Raw genomic sequence first — 25,278 nt, 5'->3', positions numbered from 1 at the left:
TAGAGCCAGTGGCCTCCATCGAGATGTGTCGTGAGCATCTAAAATCCCAAGTTTCATCTTTTTCCTTAAATTTGGAGTCAGTATCTCAGTGTAATATGTCACCAGCTAACTACTCATCCAAACCAGAGCGTGAGAGTTACCTCTGACTCCTACCTATGCTCACAGTCTGTCTCTAGGTGGCCAAGAGTGAATCCAGTATTTTTATTTTTTAGCGTCTTCTTAATCTACATCACTTCTCCCCAGACAAATCGTAATGGTTTCCTTAGAGCTTTCCTGCCTCTAGTTTGGCCCCTTCCAAGTTGTTTCTTGTTAATTAATCATCTGTAATGCAAATCCAATTATATTTTTCCTCTACATTAAAATATTCAATTCTTCCTTGTTTTAGTTTCCTAGATTCTAAAACATTTACCAGTGGGTTCGCTTAACAGGAATTCATTGGTTCATGGTTTCAGAGACTAAAATACTTGCTTTCTCTTGGGATCGGTATATTCTGGCTGGCTGGCGATCTTTGGGGTACCTCGGATTTTCTGTCCTGTGACTGTGCTTATGGCCATGTCTTCTCTTTTCTTCTCTTGGTTGCATTGACTGCCAGCTTTTGGCTGCTTCCCACGACTGGTTCTTCCATCTGACTTTCACTGTGTTTATAAAGGACTCCAGTAATCCAGATTAAAGTACAACCTGCTTCAGTTGGGCCACAGCTTAACTGAAATAACATCTTGATGAGTTCTTTCTTGCAATGGGTCCCACACCTCCCAGAATGTAGCCTGAAACCAAAAAAATGTCCGAACTCGAATATACAATTCAATCCACCACACTCCCCTTTCCCTGATATTTATGTCTATATGTTTGTTTGTGAAGGTTTATAATCATTCCCTGATATTTAACATCCAAGTTGCATATTATGACATTCAGGGTGTCCCTCTCACCTTGTGCTTTAAACAAACCAAGGGAATTGCATTTTAAAAAATATCTCAGTCTCATATTGATTCAGTTTGCCTGCATTGCCTATTTCAAATCTCAGCTCAAGTATATTATAAATTTTTTTCCATATCCTGCATTTTCCCTTTTCCTGTGAGTGAGGGATCTCATAAAATTGACCCCCTCCCTACATGCTAATGTTTATCAGAAGTGAATCTTCCTCATCTTTGAATTCTCAAATTTTTGCATTCACCCTGATCCTTAGCAGATATTCATTAAATGTTTCTTTAATGAATGGTTATTTTTATAGAAAACAAAGCTTTAATACAGGCTTATTTCAGCTAAGAGTTTAAAAAACATGTATTGTTCTGTTCTGGAGTAAAAATTCCTTTTCAGTGCTATATATTAGTTTATTATTAATAGTCCTGTAACTTATTGAAGATATAAGAAATGATAGCATTATTTTTATATAATGTTCATAAAATATTACATCTCAACGATATAGCCTAACATGCTATGTAGTCCATTCCTAAGATTGTGGAAACATCTAACAACCAAAATGCAATTTCAGTAGAGCTCAAGTTTTTCATCTCTCATCCCCCATGCATAGAGAGCAGCAATACTTCCAAATACCTTCTTTTTTCTCCCACTGTGTTCTTTAAACTCTGCCCTTACTCCTAAGCTTCTTGTTCCAAAATTCCTGCTACTGGATTCTCCCCTATGTCAGATCCCTATTTCTTGCCATTTGTCCTATTTCCTCCTAAAGAAAAACTTATCAGATAAGACAAGCTATTTCTCCTAGGTATAAGCATGGTAAGAAACTGAGTGGATGAAGCCAGAACTTATATTTTTTATGTTTGTGTGTCTTAAAATTTTATGATAACATTTTGTGGCTTGAATATTTAGGAAGATTATGCTAAAATTATTACCATAAAAAACCTTTTAAGAACATTTACATGTTCTTGCAAACTAAAAATTACTCATATTTGGAATTTAATGCAAGCAAACTGAGGTGACAGTTTGCTACAATACAATGTCTGTTGTAGACCCTTGCTCAGAGTATGACAGTAAAAAATTACAGGTGATACTAAAATTAATTAAACATATTAATAAGTATTATTTTAAATGTGATATCTAAATTAAAGGGCTTTGAAATTATGCTGTGTAAATAACACAGTATTGTTATTTTCAGAGTAAATATTTATTAAATAATACCTGGTGTCAATATACAGTAAAACTCTGATAATCTGCCATACTCTGGGTAATGAGAACGATAAATTACTAGATTTTTCTGAACCATTGAATGACACTCTTAAGTACTGTTAGAATTTCTTTGAACAATTGAGTTGCGCTAATTTATTGTATTTACTCTAAAAGTAGAGTAATATCTTGTCCAACTCAATATAATAGTACACTCTCATAATATTGAACTATATGTATAGTAGGATACATATGCGTTAATAAATTAATCCTACAAACAGTTCAGTATTCTATAGTGTGTTTGTGGATACTATTTGAATAATTTGTATAGTAAAGTCATTGAAGGTCATTGATGTGTTTCTCTGTACATTTATTGTTTTTATAGACCTCTTAAATTTGTAGTTTATTTAGTTGTTCTTCAGTTAGATACATTTGAAACATTTACAATGTCTATAACTATAACTTAAAATTTAAAATCTTATTCATTCATCATATACAGAAAACTAATATATATTATTAAATAGGTCAATTTAAAATAATTATAGCTATTCTGCTAATCAGATCAAAATGCCATTGGTATATCCTGGGTTATCTTTAACAATATTTTCATCCAAATTTGTCCAGGAATAGCTATAGACAATAGTTGTAGTGGGTGAAACAGAAACTATAGATGAAAAAGCCTTAGAAAATAATTGTATCTGTAGTCGAAAGCTTAGATACAAAGATGTTCACTGTAGCATTGCTTATGTTAGCAAAAATTAAAAGTTGCCTGAATACTAAGTACTAGCGTGTTTCATTCTTTCAGTAATATTAGCTGAGTACTTTTTATTGGCCAGTCATTGCCAGGCACTAGCAGTGCAGCTATGAACAAACCAGGTAAATTCTTCTCTTGAAACTTATATTCTTAGAAGGGCAAGGGGGAGAAGTAATAAAATAAACACATAAACAAGCATTCTAGGGAGAAAGATGTTCTATGAAGGCTATAAAAACAGGTAATAAGGTATAAAAACATGGATATATTCCAGGGAGCTGTATGAAAAAAGGTCAGCATCGAAAAACATCTTTTGGAAGTGCTTATGAATTAGACCTGAACAAGAGAATGAATAAGCAAGAGCAAATCAGTGGAGAGAAAATTCAAGGCTGAAATAAGTCAGGGGGGAGAGCATTTGAAGCCAAGGAAACATTAAACATAAGGCTATAAATGACTTTGTTGTTACAGAAACAAGGAGGTCAGAGTGAGCATGGAGGGATATGATACCAACTGAGAAGGCAAGGATAACAGAGGTTTGATTGTGTAGGGTCGTGTTCTAGCTGCCGGAATGCAACATACCAGAAATGGAATGGCTTTTTAAAAAGGGGAATTTAACGAGTTTCTGATTTACAGTTCTAAGGCCGAGAAAATGTCCCAACTAAAACAAGTCTATAGAAATGTCCAATCAAAGGCATCCATCCAGGGAAAGATGCCTTGGTTTAAGAAGGCCGATGAAGTTCAGGGTTTCTCTCTCAAGTGAGAAGGCACATGGCAAACACAGTCACAGTTTTTCTCCCTCAGTTGGAAGAGCACATGGTGAACACGGCATCATCTGCTAGCTTTCTCCTGGCTTCCTGTTTCATGAAGCTCCCTGGGAGGCATTTTCCTCCTTCATGTCCAAAGGTCACTGGCTGGTGGACTCTGCTTCTCATGGCTATGTTGTTCTGCTCGCTCTGAGTCTCTCTTTTTTATTCTCTAAAATGTTTCCGCTTTTATAGGACTCCGAAAACTTATCAAGACCCACCCAAATGGGTAGAGACATGTAGTCACCTAATCCAGTTTAACAACCACTCTTGATTAAATCACATCTCCAGAGAGATTATCTAATTACAGATTGAAATATACAGTATTGAATAGGGATTATTCTGCCATTACGAAATGGGATTTTGATTAAAACATGCCTTTTCTAGGGTCCATACCAGCTCAGGTCATGAAGGCCATTTAGGAGTTAGAATTTTATTCAAACTATTTGGTTAAAGAAAGGTTGGCATGATAAATTTTTGATACAACAATGATTTGGAAAACTTTTTAATAACACCATGAAAGGTTCATTATATGTTTAAGGAAAAAAGTCAAGTAGAACAAAGTTAAATATACAGTATTTTCTTCAGTTGATAGATTTCAAGACTTCTACAATGATAACTTATTTTTTAAAGAGTAAAAAATTTGTTTACATTCAGTTTATTTTGACCATTGTACATAATCTCCACTAATTCATGGAGGCACATTTACAAAGGAAATAGGAAAAGTGAAGCTGTTCCTTTATTCATTTACATCTGTAAACACAACATAGTTTCCCATCTAAAAAACAATAACAAATGATGTGTCATGACATCATTGCTCTGGAAGCTTTGGGCATCTTTATATTGTGATAATGAATAAATTGTTCATTTAACCTAATTTATTTGGGTTCAAATTTAAGTGAAAAAAATCACTGAAAAAATATATTTTAAAACCTTAGATAAAGCTATGGAAAATATAATAAAACTGAATTATTATGTATACTTAATTTAAAAAGGTTTATTTTACTTGTTTTTAAAATGAGTTCATATTCTTTATTAGGTGTACTAATTTTCATTTATGTAGCTTTTGTTTTTTCATGTGATTATTAAGGAATAATGAATTACCTTAAAAAAAAAGTACTGAAATCTTGTATTTATATATTTTGTATTAGTTGGATCACCATTATAATGAATTCAAACTTCATGCAATTATGTCTGAACATAAAAAAACAATCACAGCAATCTCTTGGTGTCCACATAATCCTGATTTGTTTGCGAGTGGAAGTACTGATAACTTAGTGATCATTTGGAACGTCGCAGAACAAAAAGTCATTGCTAAGCTCGACAGTACAAAAGGTAACTTTATAACTGGGATTTCTTTTATCGAATGAAGTCTTTTTATTTCATTATTCATTAATATTAGTTCAGGTTTTAAAGTAGTGTTTTTCAAACTTTCTATAAGTAATCATTGTATGTGTGTGGAACTGAAACAAAATTTCATGAAATAATTATATTTACTACATATGTTAAAGTAAAAACATAGTCATTGTCAAATATAATTTCATTAGTATTTTAATATAACATTTGTTCAATATTTATGGAGTTCTCATTATGTGTCAAGGTGCTGAAATAGGCATCAGGCTTCCAGTTTCTACCTCTTGGAGCTTATATACTGTTAGAATTCTATATTTTGTTCATATCATTTCCTCTTTTAGGAAGGTATTTATCCTACATATTTAAATTTTGTCCCTCCTTCAAGTGTAATTCAAATCTAATTTCTTTCCAGAACCGTAGCTCATTGGTTCTCAAACCTTCCTACACATCAAAAGCATTTGGAGGAGTTTATTAAAAATAGGTTTCTCGGCTCTCATGCCACATGCTCTGACATGCCATATTATAAGTTTGATGATTCTGATGCAGTCAGTTAATGCATCTGTGTTTGAGAAATTTGGTGATCTCTCAGTCATAGATTTATCATAACACTTATTTTATAAATGATTTTTTACCACAAAAATTGGGAAAATTACCAATTGACTTTTGCATTTTGTCTTATAATTTGAGGTGCTTTTACATACATTTTCATATTTCCTTTTCTTAACATTCATGTGAAATAGGTGGTCAGCTATTTTTATTATCTCCATTTTATAGATAAAGAAACAGGCTTGAAGTAATGTAACTTTAGTTATCTGAGCAAAGCTGAGATTTGAACTCAAGTTCCTGATTAAAAAATAGATTACAACATTGATCTTATTATTATTAAATTCTGATAGTAACATTGGAGTTTTCATGTATTTAATCCTCCACAGTTTATATTTAAGGTTCTTTAAAGCAGGAGTTGTATCTCATACTGTCTTTTAAAGCTGAGTGCCTAGAGTAAACCATATGCACAAGTGTTCGATGAGTATTTATTGCTTTCACTTATAGTCTACTAAATAAAGGAACTTGTAAATTTCTTTGACTTTCTTGGAAGCATATGATCAAATAGAAACATGTTTGTGGTTTTTGAGCCTTTAAGTGTTTTTCATTTCATTATGGAGACGTACCCTCCATATATGTGCACTATAATCTTTGGGATTACTTTATAAATCCGATTTATAAGACGGCCTTTTTTCTTGTACTTTAATTTGTTTGGGAAATATATAGGGCAAACGATATTTAAATAGCATAATCCTATGCCGTATCTTTTATTTGTCTTTGTATAATTTATTCCAGGAATGCCTGCCTCTCTTAGCTGGTGTTGGAATGCAGATGATGCTGTGGCATTTGTTTCCCACAGAGGTCCACTGTTCATTTGGACCATCTCAGGACCAGATACTGGAGTGACTGTGCACAAAGAAGCTCATAGCTTTTTGTCTGATATCTATATATTCCGATGGCATACCCAAAAAAGGGGGAAAGTTGTGTTTGGTCATATTGATGGAAGTCTGTCAATTTTCCAACCAGGTAAGAATTTAGTCAGTCAGGTCTCTTAAATTTTTTTTCTTGCCATATATAATTTCATATTTATATGGCATAAAGTCGATGGAAACCATGTTTTATTTGGAAAAAATTATAATTGTCAAATATTATCTGTCATTGTGCTAATTTAAATAATCATTGAACTAAATTTTATTTATAAGTCATTGTGATACGTTCAATTCAGTTTTGCAGATTTGACTTTTTCCCAGATCAGTCATTTGTTGAATACCTTTACTTTTGAAATCAATTCTTTATTTCTGCACATTTACTAAGAAAGTAACCAGAATGAACAAAGACATACAACTAGGTTATGTGATGACCTACTGACATGACTCCAGATTATTTTCAACTATTTGTAAAATCATCATTCTCATGTCACAGTTCCTTAGCAAAGGATTTGAACCTGAGATAAGAAGGAACAATAACCTTTTGAACCCACATCAGTTAATTAATATGGCTGAATGAAAGGGTATGGGAAATTAGTTTTCTAAACTAATTTAGAAATTAGTTTAATTCTAAGCTAATTTTTTTTCAGTTTTTAAAATTTAAGCAATAAGGTGTAATTAATGAAAAATTGCCTGAATAGTTCTCTGCTCATAAATAAGCATTATTAACATTTTGGAAACATGGTTTTAGCCTCTGGCATCTCTGATAATGTGACTTTTGGTTGACTAGATGGACAGATGAAAGTACTTTCTCAAGAGTAGGATTATGCCTTTCCCAAAACATATTAAATTCAGTTTATCTGAAATTAATCAAAGAAAAAGAAATTTACATTGAACAGAAGAAATTGTTGAAATTCAAATTTTCAGGAAACAATCTCTTGGAAGTTAAAAAAAGATGACATAAAACATTGATAGATTAGGGTCATTATATTTAAAATATATTTTAAACAGTATACCTTTTCCCATCTCATCTCTCTCTTCTTGTTAATTGTGATATTATTAGTTTTATAATAATGAAACAGGTTCTATAACATTTGTGTTTTATAACTAACTGATATAGTGCTTTATCTTTACTCCTGTATTTAAATGATTTTAATATTTATCATAGGCTTCTACTTTATCTTCTTCAGTCTACTTGTTTTAATTGTACTTTTGGCTGGATGGATTTCACAACCCCTCATATTTTTTCAGCATCTCATGGGTGTACTATCCCTGAGATCATTTTGTGTTAGAGATATCTGAATGTTGATTTTATACTTCAAGGATAGCTTGGCTCAGCATAATGCTCCTTGATTACTCTTTCTTTCCCTCATAAGTTTGGAGACTTTACCCTTCTGTCTTTTACCATTAAGTATTATAATGAAGAAATAGAAGGCCTTCTGATTTTATCCCTTTGACGTGACTAGCTTATAACATGGCTTTTGTTTCTGTAATATTTTTATATTTCTCTTTCTTTCCTGATCTCTGTAATCTCACTTACTTTTTCCTTCCCATTATCTTTATGATTCTATTAGTTTCCTATTTGTACCATAACAAATTACACAAATTTAGTGGCCTAAAATGATACAAATTTGCCATCTTACAGTTTTGGAGGTCAGAAGTCCAAAATAGGTTTCACTGGGCTAAAATCAAGGTGTTGACAGAGCTGTGTTTCTACTAGGGGTTCTGGGGTGATTCCACTTCCTTAGCCTTTCCTAGTTTTTAGAAGTTACCTGCATTCGTTGGGTCTGGGTCCTATATCAGGCCAACCTCTCCTTCCATTGTTACATCTTCTCCTCTGAAACTGACTCCTGTTTCCCTCCTTCCTTGTAAGGACCTGATTACATCGGGTCTGCTTAGATAATCCAAAATTATTTTCCCTCTCAGTATCCTTAAATTAGTTATAACAGCAAAGTCCCTATTGCCATGTAAGGTAGCATATTCATAGGTTCTGGGGATTAAGATGTAGACATTTGGAGGGCCCATAATTCTTCCTTCCACAATGATGTATGCACTATGTCTGCCTTTTGTAATTTCTTCATTCTTTGACTATGTCTTTGTGTGTGTTCTTTACCATTCCTTCCAGTTTTATCAAGTTAACATGGAGATGGTTCATCTGTTTATTGAAGATTAGTATAAAGAAGAATGGGCGACTATCTGTTGCTTTGTTTGATTTTGTTGTCTCAAACACCTCTTTACAAATCTCTTACTTCCTCTGCATTGGAAGCATGTTCTGGTGTATAGTTAGTCATTGAGGCTAGCAGTTAAACAACATAATTCATAGGCTTTCTTTGTTTTAATCTAGTGAGTACTACATTTCTTTACTCTGGTACTCTTTATCTCCTATGGAAGTCTTTCACAGTAGCTGAGAGGTACTCTATGGACAATAAAGGTGACAATGTGTCGTGTGTTTCCTCTTCTTGACTCTTTGTGGTATGTAGCAGATCTTGTTAGGAGCATTCCCCACTTCTCTCCAGTTTGGACTACACCCACAGATTTTGTGAGATTTGTGACACTTTTGAGGAATCTCAACAGAGCTCTGAAGGGGACTGTGAGGGGCATGCTTTTACTTTGTTTCAAATTTCACTCTATAGTTTTCATATTTTATTATTTGTCATTGTGGCCATTTCATTTCCATTGACTTTTTATTGACTATTGTTTTTCTTTCATTATTGTTATTAGACATCTTTGTAGTCTTTAAGACTTGAGACATTGAGACATACTGAGTATCTCAGATATAAGACATTGAGATATTATATACATATTTTGGCATAAAAAGAATAGGTAGGAATCAAACTATGTTTGTTTTCTCTTTTCTAGGTTTACATCAGAATATAAAGTATGGTATTTCAATTGTCTGAGCTAAGTGGCTTCCAGAAGAGGCCATTGTTTACTAGTAACTCATTTTTTTAGTTGTTTAGGGTAATTTATGTGTCTGTTCCCAGTCACCAAGTGTTATTGTTCTGGATCTACCCAGTACAGACTACTTGACCTAATTTATTTCACAGAATTTTTATAGCAATTAATCTGTAGCAAATAATTATGCAGGATATAATCCTTCTGGGTATTTTCCTCATGCATGCACATGAGCTCATGGATCATAAAGGAAGCAGTATTGCTTCAGTTCTGATGTGACATTCTGAATTGCAGGTTTGAGAGCTTGAGATTGTTACCATTGGTCTTGTTTGGTTTCTTAGTTTTCATGAGAAATTGTTAATTTTTGCTTCTAAATGACTTATTGGTACCACAGATGATTCTGTCTTGACCTAAAAGCACAAGATTTCTGCACTCCAAGCTTGGGTAGGAGACTATGACCTCGAATTTTTTGCTGTTCAGTCTTTATTAAAAGCTCCTATTTTAGTTTGGTAAGATTCTGAAAACAGATACTATGAAAAGGGTTGGCTTAAACAATGGGAATTTATTAGCATACAAGCATACAGTTTTGAGGCTGAGAAAAATGTCCAAATCAAGACATCATCAGGGTAATGCTTTTTTCCTGAAGACCAGCTGCCAGTCTCTTCAGCTCCTCTGTCACATGGAAAGGCACATGGCAGAATCTGCTAGTCTCTCCCTTCACTTCTGGGTTTCTTTGATTTCAGTACACTCTCTTTCTCTCTTTCCCTCTACCTCCCTCCTTCCCTTCCTCTCTTTCCTCTCTCTCTCTCTCTCTGTCCCTCCCCACTCCCCCATCTCCAATAAAAGGATGAAATCCCATCCTGAATGAAGTGGGTCACACTTTAGCTGAAGTGACAGTAGCTTCATGAAAAGATCATACTTACAATGGTTTACATGCACAGGAGTGGATTAGATTTAAGAACATATCTTTCAGGTTGAAACCACCACATACTACCCTCTGGACACCGCCCCCCACCCCAAAGACTTATTTTTACTATATGCAAAAATGCATTCAATCCATCATAATATCCCAAAGCCTTAATTTACTTCAGATACAATGGTAATAAAATGTCTCATCAAAGTCAGTTATAGATGTGGTCTGGGGCACTTCTCCTCCATCTGTGGACCTGTGAAACATAGAGAACAAGTTATTGTCTTCCATTATACAAAGAAGGAACAAGCATAAGATAAACAATCCTGTTTTCATAGGGAGAAATTAGAAGGAAAATAAGGTCCCCAGCAATTTTAATATACTCATTTAGTTTCTAAGTATGATAGTCTTCTATGGAATGGTTTTGTCCTCAGGCTTGTTGGAGCAGCAGCCATACCCCTTCTAAGCACTTGTGCAGAGGTCTTACTATCTCTGAACACTGGGATGATGGCCAGACTCCCCACAGTCTCCAGGGAATAGGCTTCAGCCTCTGAGAACACCTGGGTGATAGTACTCTTCCTGAGCAGCAAGGTTGGAAAACCTTCACCCTTTCCAAGTTCCAGGATGGGCTTACCTTTTCTACGCACATGAGTGGGTCTGCTCCCTTGACCCAAGAAAATGTCTTTGATCCAGATCTTAGCCTCCATGTTTCTGTTCTTAAAGTGATAGTTCCTTCAGTCTGTCCCTTTTCTATCCCTTTTTGTCCAAGCTGGCAGTGGTTCCATTCATACAGATCCCGCACACACGCAAAAAAGTCAGTTTTGCATATGGTACATCGGGGTCCAGAGTATCAGATAGTGGGGTATTCCAAAGATCCTTCCTGGATAACTGCTTCTCCAGTCCTGATGTGCTCTGAAATGGCTGACTGGATCACTATCAAGTTAAATCCTTGCATGGAACACTATTCTCTGGGAACTTGCTTTCTAGGAGTTCCAAACCATCAATTTCTGGTTTCTTTGTGCCCAGGAGTTAAGTTATCAGCTTATTCTCTTCATCTCTCATTTTATCTATAAGCTGCAAGGAGAAACCATCTTCACTTTCCGTTCTTAGCTTGGAAATATCCTCAGCTAAATACTCAAGCTCATTGCTTTCAAATCCTGTCTTCCATGCAACATAAGGACTCAATTTTGCCAAGTTCTTTGCCGATTTAAAACAAAATTCAACTTTCTTCTAGTTCCCAATAGTACATTCTTCATTTCCTTCTAAGGCCTCATCAGAAGTACCTTTAGCATCCATATTTCTACCAACAGTCTCTTCACAGTAATGTAAGCCTTTTCTTTCAAACAGCTCAAACTTCTTCCAGCCTCTATCATTAACCAATTCTGAAGCTGTTTCCATATTTCTCGTATTTGCAATAGCAAATGTTTGGCAACATTTTTCTGTTGCCAAAATCTACTTTAGTTTTAAAGGCTGCTGAAAGCAGATACCATAAAATTGATTGGCTTAAATAATGGGAATTTATTAGTTTACAGTTTGAGGCCAAGAAAATGTCCAAACCAAGTGAGCACCAAGGCAGTGCTTTCTTCCTGAGGACTTACTGCCAGAGATCCTTGGCTCCTTGGCAATATGGCAAGACACATGGTGCCATCATCTGGCCTATCCTTCCTTTTCTAGGTTTGGTTTCATTTCTTTCAGCTTCTTGCTTCCATGGCTTTCTCTCTCTGTAATATATATATATATATATATATATTTTTTTTTTTTTTTCATTCCATTTATGAAGGACTCCGCTAATAGGATACAGACATAACGGAAGTAGTCTCATCAAAAAGTCCTAGTTACAATGGGTTTACACCTACAGGAATGGATTAGATTTAAGAACATGCTTTTCTGGAGTATATGTAATTTCAAACCACCACAGCTCCCTTGAAAAAGAGAAAAAAATTCATGGAGGACTTTCTACAATAATGCGCTTTATCCTTCATTTTAAATCAGTGATTTTTAACTGCTTTGTGATTTTGCATATTTATTTGCATGTATTAGAGGGTAGGAGGGCTGGGTAGGTGATTTCAGCTGCACTTTAGGCCTTCTGCTCCCTTTCAGCCTGAAAAGCACCACTTTCTTCTGTATCATGTATTGGATTTTTATGTAAAAATGCTTATATGAATCAAGGATTCCAGGGCGATTGAAGCTGTAAAATTACTCTTCCAATTATTTCAAGTTGTTTCCTAGACTAAGTCAAATCATCAGAGAATTTTATTTTTTACTTGTATAATAAAAATGCTTTGATTGACTTGACATTGGTATTATCCTATGCTCGTACATTAATCAAATTTGCTTTGTTTTTATTTTAGGAACATTGCTGAGGACATTGTCCCAGTGTAGCACTATTTCTCCCTCTTGAAAACACACAGGAAACATTTCTTTCTATTTTCAATTCTAGGAAAAGTTCTCCTCCTGAGTAAAATCTTTGTGTCTTCATTTTGATTGTTTTTTATACTGTGGACACTGTGAGTTATGTAAACCTTCATGTTTTCTTTCCTCTTTGCTTTGGCCACCTGATTTCAAAATCAGAATTTCTCCTAAATACTAACAGCCATATAGACCATACATTACCCCTATTATTTTATTTTTTAACTCCAATATTCCTTTTCTTCGTTTTTTTCATTTAGAAGTTTTCAACTTCATCTTTTATATTGACTTATTTATATCACATGCTTCTTTTCTTACCTGACAACATGTTTTCTACTTGTGGAATAACATGGAACTTGTATAACAATGATAATAGAATAAGTAGTAACACAGATAAAAATATTATCAACTGTTGTTTATTGCTTTGTTCTGACTAGTTTTATAGATTATTTTTATAGATTCTTTTTTAATCTTTTATAATAAAAAATAAGGATACCACATAGAAAACAAATGAAGACTATAATTTATCATTTTGACTGTAAGCCTGGGGGTTTGAATCAACGTGATTAAGCTATCAGTGCATTAGTATTGCAATTTCCTCATGTTTTGTGTTGCAGTTGTTTTGAATTTTTTACATGCTGAAATATTTTTAATAGCCAATAAATACTAATGGCAAATGCAAATATGTAAAATTTAAGGAACAGCTGGTACAAATTTGGCTACTTAGTCATTTTTCTTCCTCTCTCTGCCTTGTAATAATCCTTTGTAATAATACTCATCACTCTCATATCTAATGGTGATTTGGCAGATGCTCATTTATGGAAAGTAGAAACAAACTCTTCTTGAAGGCTTTAAGCCAAAATTTGATGAAGCCAAAGGAACCGCTCACCCATCTTCTTCCATTAAATGTGAAAGAATTCTAGACAAAATATTTATTTAAGACCATCATTATATTTGGAGAATGGTATGTCATAAAGTTAATCCTAACCCAGAAAACAGAAGACTTTCAATTTATTTTAAAAGATCTTATATATCCAAGGGAAACTTTTCTTTTCTTCTTTTATAATCTAATATATTGAAAACAGTATGAAATGATGGGATTTCAGAAGGAGCTGTGATATCTTTAAATTGTGTTTTTTTTTAAAAAAAACATTTCCTTTAAAATTTATGATACTTAGAAACAATTTGTACTTTCTATAAATGTAGTTGTTTAGATTGCAGTCTCTGCATTTAGTTGTTTCGCTGCCTTTCTTTTGAGAATGAGATTGGCTGATTGGGGTCCCCAGGGGGTACATCCAGCAGAAACATTTGCTCCATAGTGCCAGGTGATGTTCCTTTGCTTCATTTAATTCCTTTTAGCTTCCTACTTTTTTTTTGATTGCCTTATTTTTACTTACAGTCAGGTATGAGTTATTATTATGGCAAATGGAATGATGAAAGAGGGAAGAATAAGAACAAATATTGATATGCTTTCTATAATATGCCACATGCTGTTCTAAGTATTTTACGCCAACTAGCTGTGAGATAAATAACGTTATCTCCAGTATAAAAATAAAGAAATTGAGGCCAGAGAAGTTAAATATCTTGTCCAAGACCATAAAGTTTGTAAGTGGTGGAGGTAGGATTGGCACCCAGGCAGTCAGCCCCAAAGTCTGTTTTTAATATGAAATTATGTTTGTTCTTTGGACAAGCACTTCCCCTATTCCCATGCTATTTCAATTCTGTGAAAGCTGTTACGCTTAAAATTATTGCCTATTATTTATTATTTATCTGTTGTCTTTTTACATCTTTTCAGTAATAGGAAAAACATTCAAGATTCTAGATACTGACAGAACAAAGTGGTTCAGTCAGACTTTAATCACTGGGACAAACACATCAATTTTGCTTTCTGCAAGGAAATTCCAGATACATCACTCAGAGATCAGTGGTATAGAAAAGAGAAAAGTAATATGATCTAAATTGTTTATTTGTTTTGCAAATTTTGTTTGAAATCATTTTCTTCATATTTTATTAGGTAATAAAAGTCAGAAACATGTTTTGAGACCTGAATCCCTTGAAGGGACAGATGAAGAGGATCCAGTTACTGCCCTGGAATGGGACCCACTGTCGACTGATTATCTTCTTGTGGCTAATTTGCATTATGGAATTCGTCTAGTAGATTCTGAATCACTTTATTGCATAACAACATTTAATTTTCCCAGTGCTGCAGCCTCTGTACAATGCTTATCCTGGGTTCCTAGTGCTCCTGGCATGTTTATAACTGGAGGTAAGCTTCCTTCCTTTCCCTAAAGTTTTCAGTTTGTGTATATTTTTTGAGTCAGAGAAATGATCTCTTTGTACTAGTTAATTTTGTGCAAAACTTTTTGATATTCAAATATCATTTATGGTAGTAAATTCTAAATTTATTTTTTTACTAAATGTCATTAGCCTAGTGACGAATGAAAGTGAATTTAAGACTCATTATTCCAGATTTCTAGAACTACATTATAACATGTTTTATTTATGCCAGTGGTGTGTGTGTGTGCAAAAGACAATGACAGTTTAATTTCAGGCATGGAAGCAGGCACTGAGTATACTAGTCAGAAGGACAGTTTAACTGGTTGGGAGCTGTATTAGCCACACTGATAATCTTGACATTCGGTGACCATATATGCCTGGCTAGACTCAGGTTGAAAATGGGAGTGGATTTTTTCACCCTGGGTCAAGGATACTCCTTCGTGATTTTGTAACCATGGGAGGGATAGCAGTGGTAAGAAGTGATGGGGGATTAGGTGGAACAGGATGGTGGAATGAAAGGTCCCAGATTCCTCTACTACCGCTCCCTGAACAACACTGAAAAACCAGCAGAAACTGGCAGAATCAACATTCTCAGAACTCTGTCCTCAGAACAGTTAAATGGCTGCAATAACTGAGGAAGCACCAAATCAGTAAAAGGACAATTGAAAACTTCTCCAGGAATTGCTCAGTTTTTGCCTTCTCATTGTTGAAGGCTAATCAATCTATTCCTTAAGTTCATATTCAGCTAGAGTTATGATAGAGATTTCCTTGAATGTCATGAGCTTACAAAAACTGGAGGAAAATAAAAGAGAGAGACAGAGGGAGAGGGAGAGAGGGCAAGAAGAAAATGCCCTTCTCCGTCTCTGCAGATAAGCTCTGTGCTGGTGCTCATTCAGCGCTTAGCCTGTCTCATTACAAGTAGAAGGAGCAACCCAAGGCAGAAGTATAGAGTCCTCTGAGGTCTTTTCTGACCATGCGTCTTGTCATGGGTATATGCTTGACCTTATCAGTTCCACCTTATACAGGTATACAAAAGTGCCCTCCCCCACACACACACATACATATACACACACTGCCCACACCCCAGGAAATTCAGCAGACTTTCTCTTCCAATTCTTGACTATCTCTTAACCAGTTATTCTTTTTCCCAGATAGCTGTGAACTTGATTGTTTTCTTAAGGCCCTGCAAGCACTTCTACATCCAAAGAAAACTCTGGGATCACCACAGGCAGCATTTTGGATCAGTCCCTCAGGCTGATGATTGATTGGTACAGACATAAATGCATCCTGGGGTTACTCTTCTCCCTCTAGAACCCAAGACCAGGAAGTTACACTGGCAGTACAGGTTGGCACTGCTCCAAAATGAGCTGGCTGGGAGTGGTAGAATGGCCAGTCAGGGTCCTACAAGGTTTTCCTTCCATTTACTAGGAGTTTTATAGTTTTTAGGTCTTTGATCCATTCAGAGTTCATTTTTATATATGGGCAAATTAGGGGTCCCACTTCATTCTCTTGCAGATGTGTTCTAGTTTGCTAGCTGCCGGAATGCAACACACCAGAAATGGATTGGCTTTTAATAAAAGGGAATTTATTTTGTTGGTTCTTCAGAGGAAAGGCAGCTAACTTTCCACTGAGGTTCTTTCTTACGTGGAAGGCACAGGATGGTCTCTGCTGGTCTTCTCTCCAGGCCCCTGGGTTCCAACAACTTTCCGCAGAGTGACTTCTTTCTGCATGTCCAAAGGCCTGGGCTGAGCTGCAAGTGCTGAGATGAGGAATGCTGAGCTACTTAGGCTGTGCTGCGTTGCACTCTCTCATTTAAGCACCAGCCAATTAAGTCAGAAGTCACTCATTGCAGCAGACACGCCTCCTAGCTGACTGCAGATGTAATTAGCAACAGATGAGGTTCACGTACTATTGGCTTATGTCCACAGCAACAAGACTAGGTATGCTCACCTGGCCAAGTTGACAACAGAATCTAACTAACACATGTCCACTCCTTGTCAACTTGGCAACTTCAAGCATCACCTTAAACAGGTGCAAAAAATTCTCTTCTTGCTGTGGACCTGTGAATCTCAAAACAAGTTGTCTGATGCCAAGATGCAAAGGAGGACATTCACAGGATATAGGTTTTTATTTCCATAGGGAGATATTGGAAGAACACAGATGTAAAACCTGCAGGGCAAACACCATTGGATTTCAAAGTCTGAAAGTCATTCATCCTTCAGCTTTAGAAAGTGGCAGTCCCACCCTTTCTGAGGGCCTATGCAGTGGCCCATCTCTTTCCAAATCAACCTCGGGGAACATCGAGGAGACCACTTCTCTGCTCCACTCTCTCCAGGCATCAGGGCCACCCCGGGCTCTCCGCCATTTCTGGGGCACACGCTCAACCCCTCCATGTGGTGGCAGCCAGGCTCTCCCAGTCCCCCAAGGAGCGTGCTCTACCTTCTCCAAGACCTGAGGCTGCACAATCTTCCACTGCAACAAAATGAGAGGCTCATCCTCACCCTTCAGGGTAAACTCACCCTCTCCATGTATATGGGTGGGTTCACTCTCCTGGCCAAGGTTTCTTGGCTTCAGACCCGAGCTTCCATGGTTCTCACTCTGAAAACTCCAATCTCTCCCTTTTGTGTCCTCCTTTGTCAAGATTGGCAGTGGTTCCATTTACACCAACAGTGTCTTCACACACTCCAGGACTTCATCAATCTCTTCACAGTTCCTCCAAAGTCTTCCCCTTAGCCATCCAAAACACCGTTCCAGCAGATCTGATATTTGCAAACTGCAGCAGCACCCCACTCCTGGCACCAAGTCTGTTCTAGTTTGCTAACTGCCAGAATGCAACACACCAGGAACAGATTGGCTTTTAATAAAAGGGGATTTATTTTGTTAGTTCTTCAGAGGAAAGGCAGCTAACTTTCCACTGAGGTTCTTTCTTACATGGAAGGCACAGGATGGTCTCTGCTGGTCTTCTCTCCAGGCCCCTGGGTTCCAACAACTTTCCCCGGGGTGACTTCTTTCTGCATCTCCAAAGGCCTGGGCTGAGCTGCAAGTGCTGAGATGAGAATGCCAAGCTGCTTAGGCTGTGCTGCATTGCGCTCTCTCATTTAAGCACCAGCCAATTAAGTCAAATGTCACTTATTGCAGCAGACTCGCCTCCTAGCTAACTGCAGATGTAATTAGCAACAGATGAGGTTCACGTACCGTTGGCTTATGTCCACAGCAACAAGACTAGGTATGCTCACCTGGCCAAGTTGACAACAGAATCTAACTAACACAAGATGGATATCCAGTTCTTCTACCACGATTGTTTAAAGAGTTTATTCTTTCTCAATTGAGTGGACTTATCAGCCTTCTCAAAAATCAATTGGTGGACTTCCAGGAAGATGGCCAACTAGAGTAACTTGAGATTAGCCCTGCTCCACAGAAAAGTTAGAGAAGGGACAGGAGGGTGACTGAAGTGGTGATTCGGGAGTGTGGCTGACCTGGGAGAGCTTCCTGGTTGTAGAGGCCCAGAAACTGAGAGGCAGAAAGCTGGAACCTGGTGCAGAGGCATGGTGCTGTGGAGCCCACAGGAGTGCACGGATGGGTACACGGGACTAGAAAGTGAGCCAGGCCATATTTCTTGGGCGCTACCCTCACCAGTGCAGCCCCGTGACTGACGACCCACCCCCACCCCATGCACCCTAACCCCGTCATCCACTCCCATTCCCCGTACTCCAGGCGCCCCCACTCCACCAGCCGCCAGTGCACATTCCTACCCCACACCCCACCCCAAGTGCAGCCCAGTCCACCTCTCCTGCGCCCTCCCAAGTACCACCTCCCCCTCCCTGTTCCCTGCAGGCTGTTGCCAGCACATAAAGGCTGTGGGCACTGACCTCCATACCTCGGCTACCCCTGCCCCCATCCATAGTGTCCCACGGCCTCACCCTGCACTCCCTGAGCTCAGTGCATCTGTTTACAGCACTCCCAGGCCCACACATGCATGCAGGCCCCCAATCCTGTCATTCAGCTCTAGGGACTGTACTTTACAGCAGTCCTAGAACTGCACATGCACACGACCCTCAGCCTCAGTTCCCAGCTCTGAGAAAGTGTCAACCTGTGCAGCCTGTCACATCTGCCCCCAATCCATGAAGGTATGACATCAGTCTGCTGCCACAGCTCTACTCATGTGCACAGAGGGCCCCATGCCTTAGACCAGCACACACCAGAGTTAAGGCCCCAGGACTGTTGCACCCACACAGCTACATCCTCCATGGGCGCTGGGTGCCCATGTTCACAAGCATAAGCATATCATCCCCAACCTATGCCTATACCTGCCCTGAGACAAATCACCGCACTGAGTGCCCCAACTTCTGCCCTGCTCCCTGCTGTACAACCATCCTGCAAACACAAGGCTTTAGACTACTGAAAGAAATCAACTCCCAAAGTAAATCAATTAAGGTATCTACATGTGATGAAGACAGCAGATCACTAAGCATATCACAACACAGACATATATAGCCCTGCTTAATGACCAAAGGAAAACACCAGAAGAGACACAGATGTTGGAACAACTAATCAAACATGTACATACAACTCTACTTAATAAAATAAATGAAATAGCAAATGATGTAAAGGAGATCAAGAAGACAGTAGAAGAATACAAAGAGGAAATTGAAAGAATAAAAAGAAAAAATAGCAGATATCACAGAGATTGAAGAATCTGTTGACCAAATAAAAACATATTAGAGGCACACAACACCAGATTTGAAGAAACAGAAGAAAGAATAAGTGATATAGAGGACAGGATAATTGATTTCAAAGACTCAAAACAACAAATGGCAAAAAAGATGGACAAAATTGAATGGAAACTTATCGAAATGATAGACAAAATAAAGCGCACAAATATAAGAATCATTGGTGTCCCAGAAGGAGAAGAGAGGATAAAGGGCTAGGAAGAGTAGTTGAGGATATAATGGGGGAAAACTTCCCAACCCCCATAAAGGATATAAATATACAAGTCAAAGAAGCTCAAAGAACTCCAAACAGAATAAATCCAGCTAGGCATTCCCCAAGGCACATACTAATCAGTCGGTTAAATGTTGAAGAGAAGCAGAAAATCCTGAAAGTGGCAAGAAAAAAACAATCTACTACATACAAAGGAAATCAAATGAGACTGAGTTCAGACTGCTCAACTAGGACCCTGGAGGCGAGAAAGCAGTGGTATGATATATTCAGAATCCTGAAAGAGAAAGACTTCCAGCCAAGAATTCTGTACCCAGCCAAACTGTCCTTCAAATTTGAGGGAGAGATTAAAGTTTTCACAGACAAAAAAATCCTGAAAGAATTTGTCAACAAGAGACCTGTCCTAAAACAAATACTGAAAGGAGTTCTGCTAGCTGAAAAAAAAGACAGAACACGGAGGTCTGGAGGAGGGCATAGAATTGAAGAGTACCATTAAGGGTAATTTAAAGAATACAAAGAGAAAGAGGGAAAAGAATATATAGATCTGACAAATAAAAAAGATAAGATGGAGGAATCAAGAAACGCATTTTCAATAATAACTTTGGATGTTAACGGACTAAACTTACCAATTAAAAGTTACAGATTGGCAGAGTGGATTAAGAAACATAATCCAGCTATATGCTTCTTACAAGAGACTCATCTTAGACACAAGGGTACGAATAGATTGAAAATGAAAGGATGAAAAAGATTTTCCACACAAGTTGTAACCAAAAGAAAGCAGGAGTCGCTATACTAATATCAAACAAAATAGACTTTAAATGTAAAGACATCATGAAAAACAAAGAATGACACTATATACTAATTAAAGTGTCAATTCACCAAGAAGATCTAGGAATCATAAATGTTTATACTCCCAATCAAGAATACATGAGACGGACATTGGCAAAACTAGAGGGAGTGATAGATTTTCAACAATAATAGTAGGAGATTTCATTACCCCACTCTCCTCTATAGATAGAATAACCAGACAGAAGATCAGCAAGGAAATAGAGAAGTTAAATAACTTGATAAATGAATTAGACCTAGCAGACATATACAGGTCATTACGCCCCAAAGCATGAGCTTATGCGTTCTTCTGTAGTGCTTGTGAAACATTCTTCAGCATATGTCATATGCTGGGGCATAAAACAGGCCTTCATTTAAAAACACTGAAATTATTCAAAGCACTTTCTCTGATCACAATGGGATGAAGCTGGATCTCAATAAACACCAAAGAATGAGAACATTCACAAATATATGGAGATTAAATTATCCACTCTTGAACAACCAGTCAGACGAAGAAATTGCTAAAGAAATCAGCAGCTATCTGGAGATGAATGAAAATGAGAATACAGCTTATCAGAATTTATGGGATGCGGCAAAGGCTATGCTGAGAGGGAAATTTATTTCCCTAAATGCCTATATTAAAAAACAAGAAACAGCAAAAATTGAGGACTTAGCAGCACACCTGGAGGATCTTGAGAAAGAACAGCAAACTAACCCCAAAACCAGTGGGAGAAGAGAAATAACAAAGATTAAAGCAGAGGTAAATGAATGGGATAACAAAAGAACAATAGAAAGAATCAACAAAACCAAAAGTTGGTTCTTTGAGAAAATCAATATAATTGATGGGCCACTAGTAAGACTGACAAAGAAAAAGAGGGAAAGGATGCAAATAAACAAAATCAGAAATGAGAAGGGGTGTGTTACCACAGACCTGAAGAAATAAAAGAAATCATAAGAAGATACTAGAACAACTATATGCCAACAAACTAGACAACTTAGGTGAAATGAGCAAATTCCTGGAGACACACAGAAAAGCTACACTGACTCAGGAAGAAATAAAAGATCTCAACAAACCAATCACAAGTAAAGAGATTCAGTCAGTCATCAAAAATCTTCCCACAAAGAATAGCTCAGGGCCAAATGGCTTCAAAGGAGAATTTTATCAAACATTCCATAAAGACCTAACACCAATCCTGCTCAAACTCCAAAAAATTTAGGAAACTAATTTTATGAAACTAATATCATTTAATACCAAAACCAGGAAAAGATGCTATAAGAAATGAAAACTACAGATCAATCTCCCTAATGAAAATAGATGCAAAATTTCTCAATAAAATATTATCAAATCTCATTTTATGAAACTAATATCATTTAATTCCCAAACCAGGTAAAGATGCTATAAGAAATGAAATCTTCAAGTCAATCTCCCTAATGAGCATAGATGCAAAACTTCTCAATAAAATATTAGCAAATTGAATCCGCCACCACAGTAAAAGAATTATACACCATGACCAAGTGGGGTTTATACCAGGAATGCAAGTATGGTTCCACACAAGAAAATTAATTAATGTAATAATTAATTACACATTCACAAATCAAAAGGGAAAAATCACATGATCATCTTGATTGATGCTGAAAAAGCATTTGACAAAATTCAGCATCCTTTTCTGATAAAAACACTCCAAAAGATAGGAATCAAAGGTAACTACCTCAATATGATAAAGAGAATACATGAAAAAATGATAGCCAGCATCATACTCAATAGAGAGAGACTGAAAGCTTTCCCTTACAATCAAGTACAAGACAAGAATGCCCACTATCACCACTATTATTCAACATTGTGCTAGAAGTTCTAGCTAGAGCAACCAGGTGGGACAAAGAAATAAAAGGCATCCAAATTTTAAAGGACAAAGTAAAACTCTCATTATTTGCAGATGATATAATACTAAACTTGAAAGATCCTGAGAAATATACAGCAAAGTTACTTGAGCTAATAAACAAATTTGGCAAGGTGGAGGGGTATAAAATTAATGCGCAAAAATCAGTAATATTTCTATACACAAGCAATGACCTATCTGAGGAGTTAGTTAAGGAAAAACATTCCATTCAGAATAGCAACTAAAGGAATCAAATACTTAGGAATGAACTTAACTAGTGATGTAAAGGACTTGTGTGTACACAGAAAACTACATAACATTGCTAAAAGAAATTAAAAAAGATCTAAATAGGTGGAGAGAAAGGATAAATATAGTTAAGATGTCAATTTTCCCCAAATTGATCTACATATTCAACACAGTAACAATCAAAATTCCAACAGCCTACTTTGAAGATTTGGAAAAGCTAACTACCAAATTCATCAGGAAGGAAAAGAGACCCTGAATAGCTAGAAGCATCCTAAAAAATAAGAATGAAGTGGGAGGATTTACACTCCTTGACTTTAAAACATATTATAAAGCCACAGTGGTCAAAACAGCATGGTATAGGCACAGATAGAAGCATTGACCAATGGAATCAAATCAAGAGTGCAGAAATAGACCACCAAATCTATGGTCAACTGATTTTGACAAGGCCCCCAAATCCTGTGAACTGGGACAAAGTAGTCTTTTCAATAATTGGTCTTGGAAGAACTGGAAGAACTATGTCAATAGCCAAGAGAATGAAATAAGACGCCTATCTTACACCCTACACAAAAATTAACTCTAAGTGTATCAAACACCTAAATACGAGAACTAGCACCATAAAGCTTCTAGAAGAAAATGTAGGGAAACATCTTCAAGACCTAATAATAGGAGGTAGCTTCCTAAACTTTACACCCAAAGCACGAGCAACAAAAGGAAAAATAGATCAATGGAAACTCCTCAAAATCAAATGGTTCTATACTTCAAAAGACTTTGTCAAAAATTGAAGAGGCAACCAATTGAATGGGAGAAAATATTTGGAACTCACGTATCAGACAAAGGTTTGATTTCCTGTATATACAAAGAATCATACAACTCAACAATAAAAGAACAAAAACCCAATTATAAAATGGGCTAAAGATATGAATACACATTTTTCTGAAGAGCAAATACAGATGGCTCAAAAGCATATGAAGAGATGCTGATTTTTATTTTCTATAAGGGAAATGCAGAACAAGACTACAATGAGATACCATCTCACACCTATAAGAATGTCTGCTATTAAACAAACAGGAAACTATAAATGTTGGAGAGGATGTGGAGAAACTGGGACACTTATGCACTGCTGGTGGGAATGTACAATGGTGCAGCCACTATGGCAGGCTCTTTGGCGGTTCCTTAGGAAACTAAATATCGAGTTGCCATATGAGCCAGCAACAGCACTACTTGGTATTTACCCAGAAGAGCTGAAAGCAACAACCCAAGCAGACATTTGCACACCGATGTTCATAGCAGCATTATTCACAGTTACCAAAAGATGGAAGCAAAACCAAATGTCCATTAACAGACGAGTGAATCAACAAAATGTGGTATATACATACGATGGAATGTCATGCAGCTGTAAGACAAAATGATGTCCTGAAGCACATGACAAGATGAATAAGCCTTGAGGACATAATGCTGAGCAAAATTAGACAGACACAAAAAGATAGATACTGTATGATTCCACTTTTATTACCAGCATAAAGGTATTATCAGAAGCTTTTAATATAGAATATAGGGGACACAGAGATACATAGAAGCTAGAGATGGGTGAACCGTTAGCTAATGAGGTTGAACTCCAACAGAAGGGAATAGATAGGAGTGAAGGTGATTCTCTAGTGGGTATATAAGTAATATTACCATATTGAAGATGAACAAGATTGAAAGGGGTTTTATAGACCTACATGTCCCACTGATTCACATAGAAATATAAATTAGTTCTCACTAGAATTACTTCAAAGGTGTGATTCTAGTATAAAGAGTATTTAAGTCCAGGGTACAGGGGGAAAACTGTACCCTGCTGTGGTACAGTTACATGCTATGAGCTATGTTCAAAAGGAAACCATCAGCACTACCACAGCAATAGCAGAAGTAAGTAATGTGGGTAGGGACAAGAGTTAAGAAGAGGTTTAGATTTCCTATTTGGTGAGTGTGTGTTTATTGGTTTTCTTTCTCTTGGGAACAATGAAATTATCTAAAACTGAGAATGTTGATGGACTGTGGACTTTGGGCCTTCTACGTGATGCCTGATGAATGCAGGTGGCTGCAGGATGCACTGATGGAGAAGTAGACTGCCAAACAATAGTGTATTCTTATGAACGAAGGCTGTGGAGCTACAAAAAGGAGCAAAGCTGTGAGGCGTGCAACGATATGAATGAACATGTGGGACATTTGGTGAGACAAAATAAGCCAGAAACAAAAGAACACGAATGGTATGGTCACCTTTAGAAAATGCTTATAAGAAAACAGGGGCCTAGATCATATGCTTTTAGAGCAGACACATTAAGCCCGGAGTGGTGATTATTATTTCTGGAATTTGATGGGCTATTTTATATATATATAACCTGATATTTAGAGATAAAAACAAAGG

At 36.8% G+C, this 25,278-nt stretch overlaps 1 protein-coding gene across 5 annotated transcripts in view; it reads left to right on the top strand.

Moving 5' to 3' along the window:
* WDR17 (WD repeat domain 17) overlaps positions 1-25,278 on the top strand; it is a 116,900-nt gene that overhangs the window by 32,774 nt on the left and 58,848 nt on the right. For all 5 annotated transcript variants that reach the window (XR_013169078.1, XM_077144407.1, XM_077144410.1 and 2 more), the window contains 3 exons: positions 4,824-5,007; positions 6,364-6,594; positions 14,723-14,974. Coding sequence is in view for 4 of the 5 variants with exons in the window: in XM_077144407.1 (XP_077000522.1) it covers positions 4,824-5,007; positions 6,364-6,594; positions 14,723-14,974 (667 nt within the window). In the remaining variant the exon portion in view is untranslated. The remainder of the gene's footprint in view (positions 1-4,823; positions 5,008-6,363; positions 6,595-14,722; positions 14,975-25,278) is intronic.

The sequence above is a fragment of the Tamandua tetradactyla genome, chromosome 26, assembly GCF_023851605.1.
Source record: "Tamandua tetradactyla isolate mTamTet1 chromosome 26, mTamTet1.pri, whole genome shotgun sequence".
Taxonomy (NCBI): domain Eukaryota; kingdom Metazoa; phylum Chordata; class Mammalia; order Pilosa; family Myrmecophagidae; genus Tamandua; species Tamandua tetradactyla.
The sequence above is the reverse complement of the archived record's forward strand: the minus strand, read 5'-3'. Positions and strand labels throughout refer to the sequence as shown.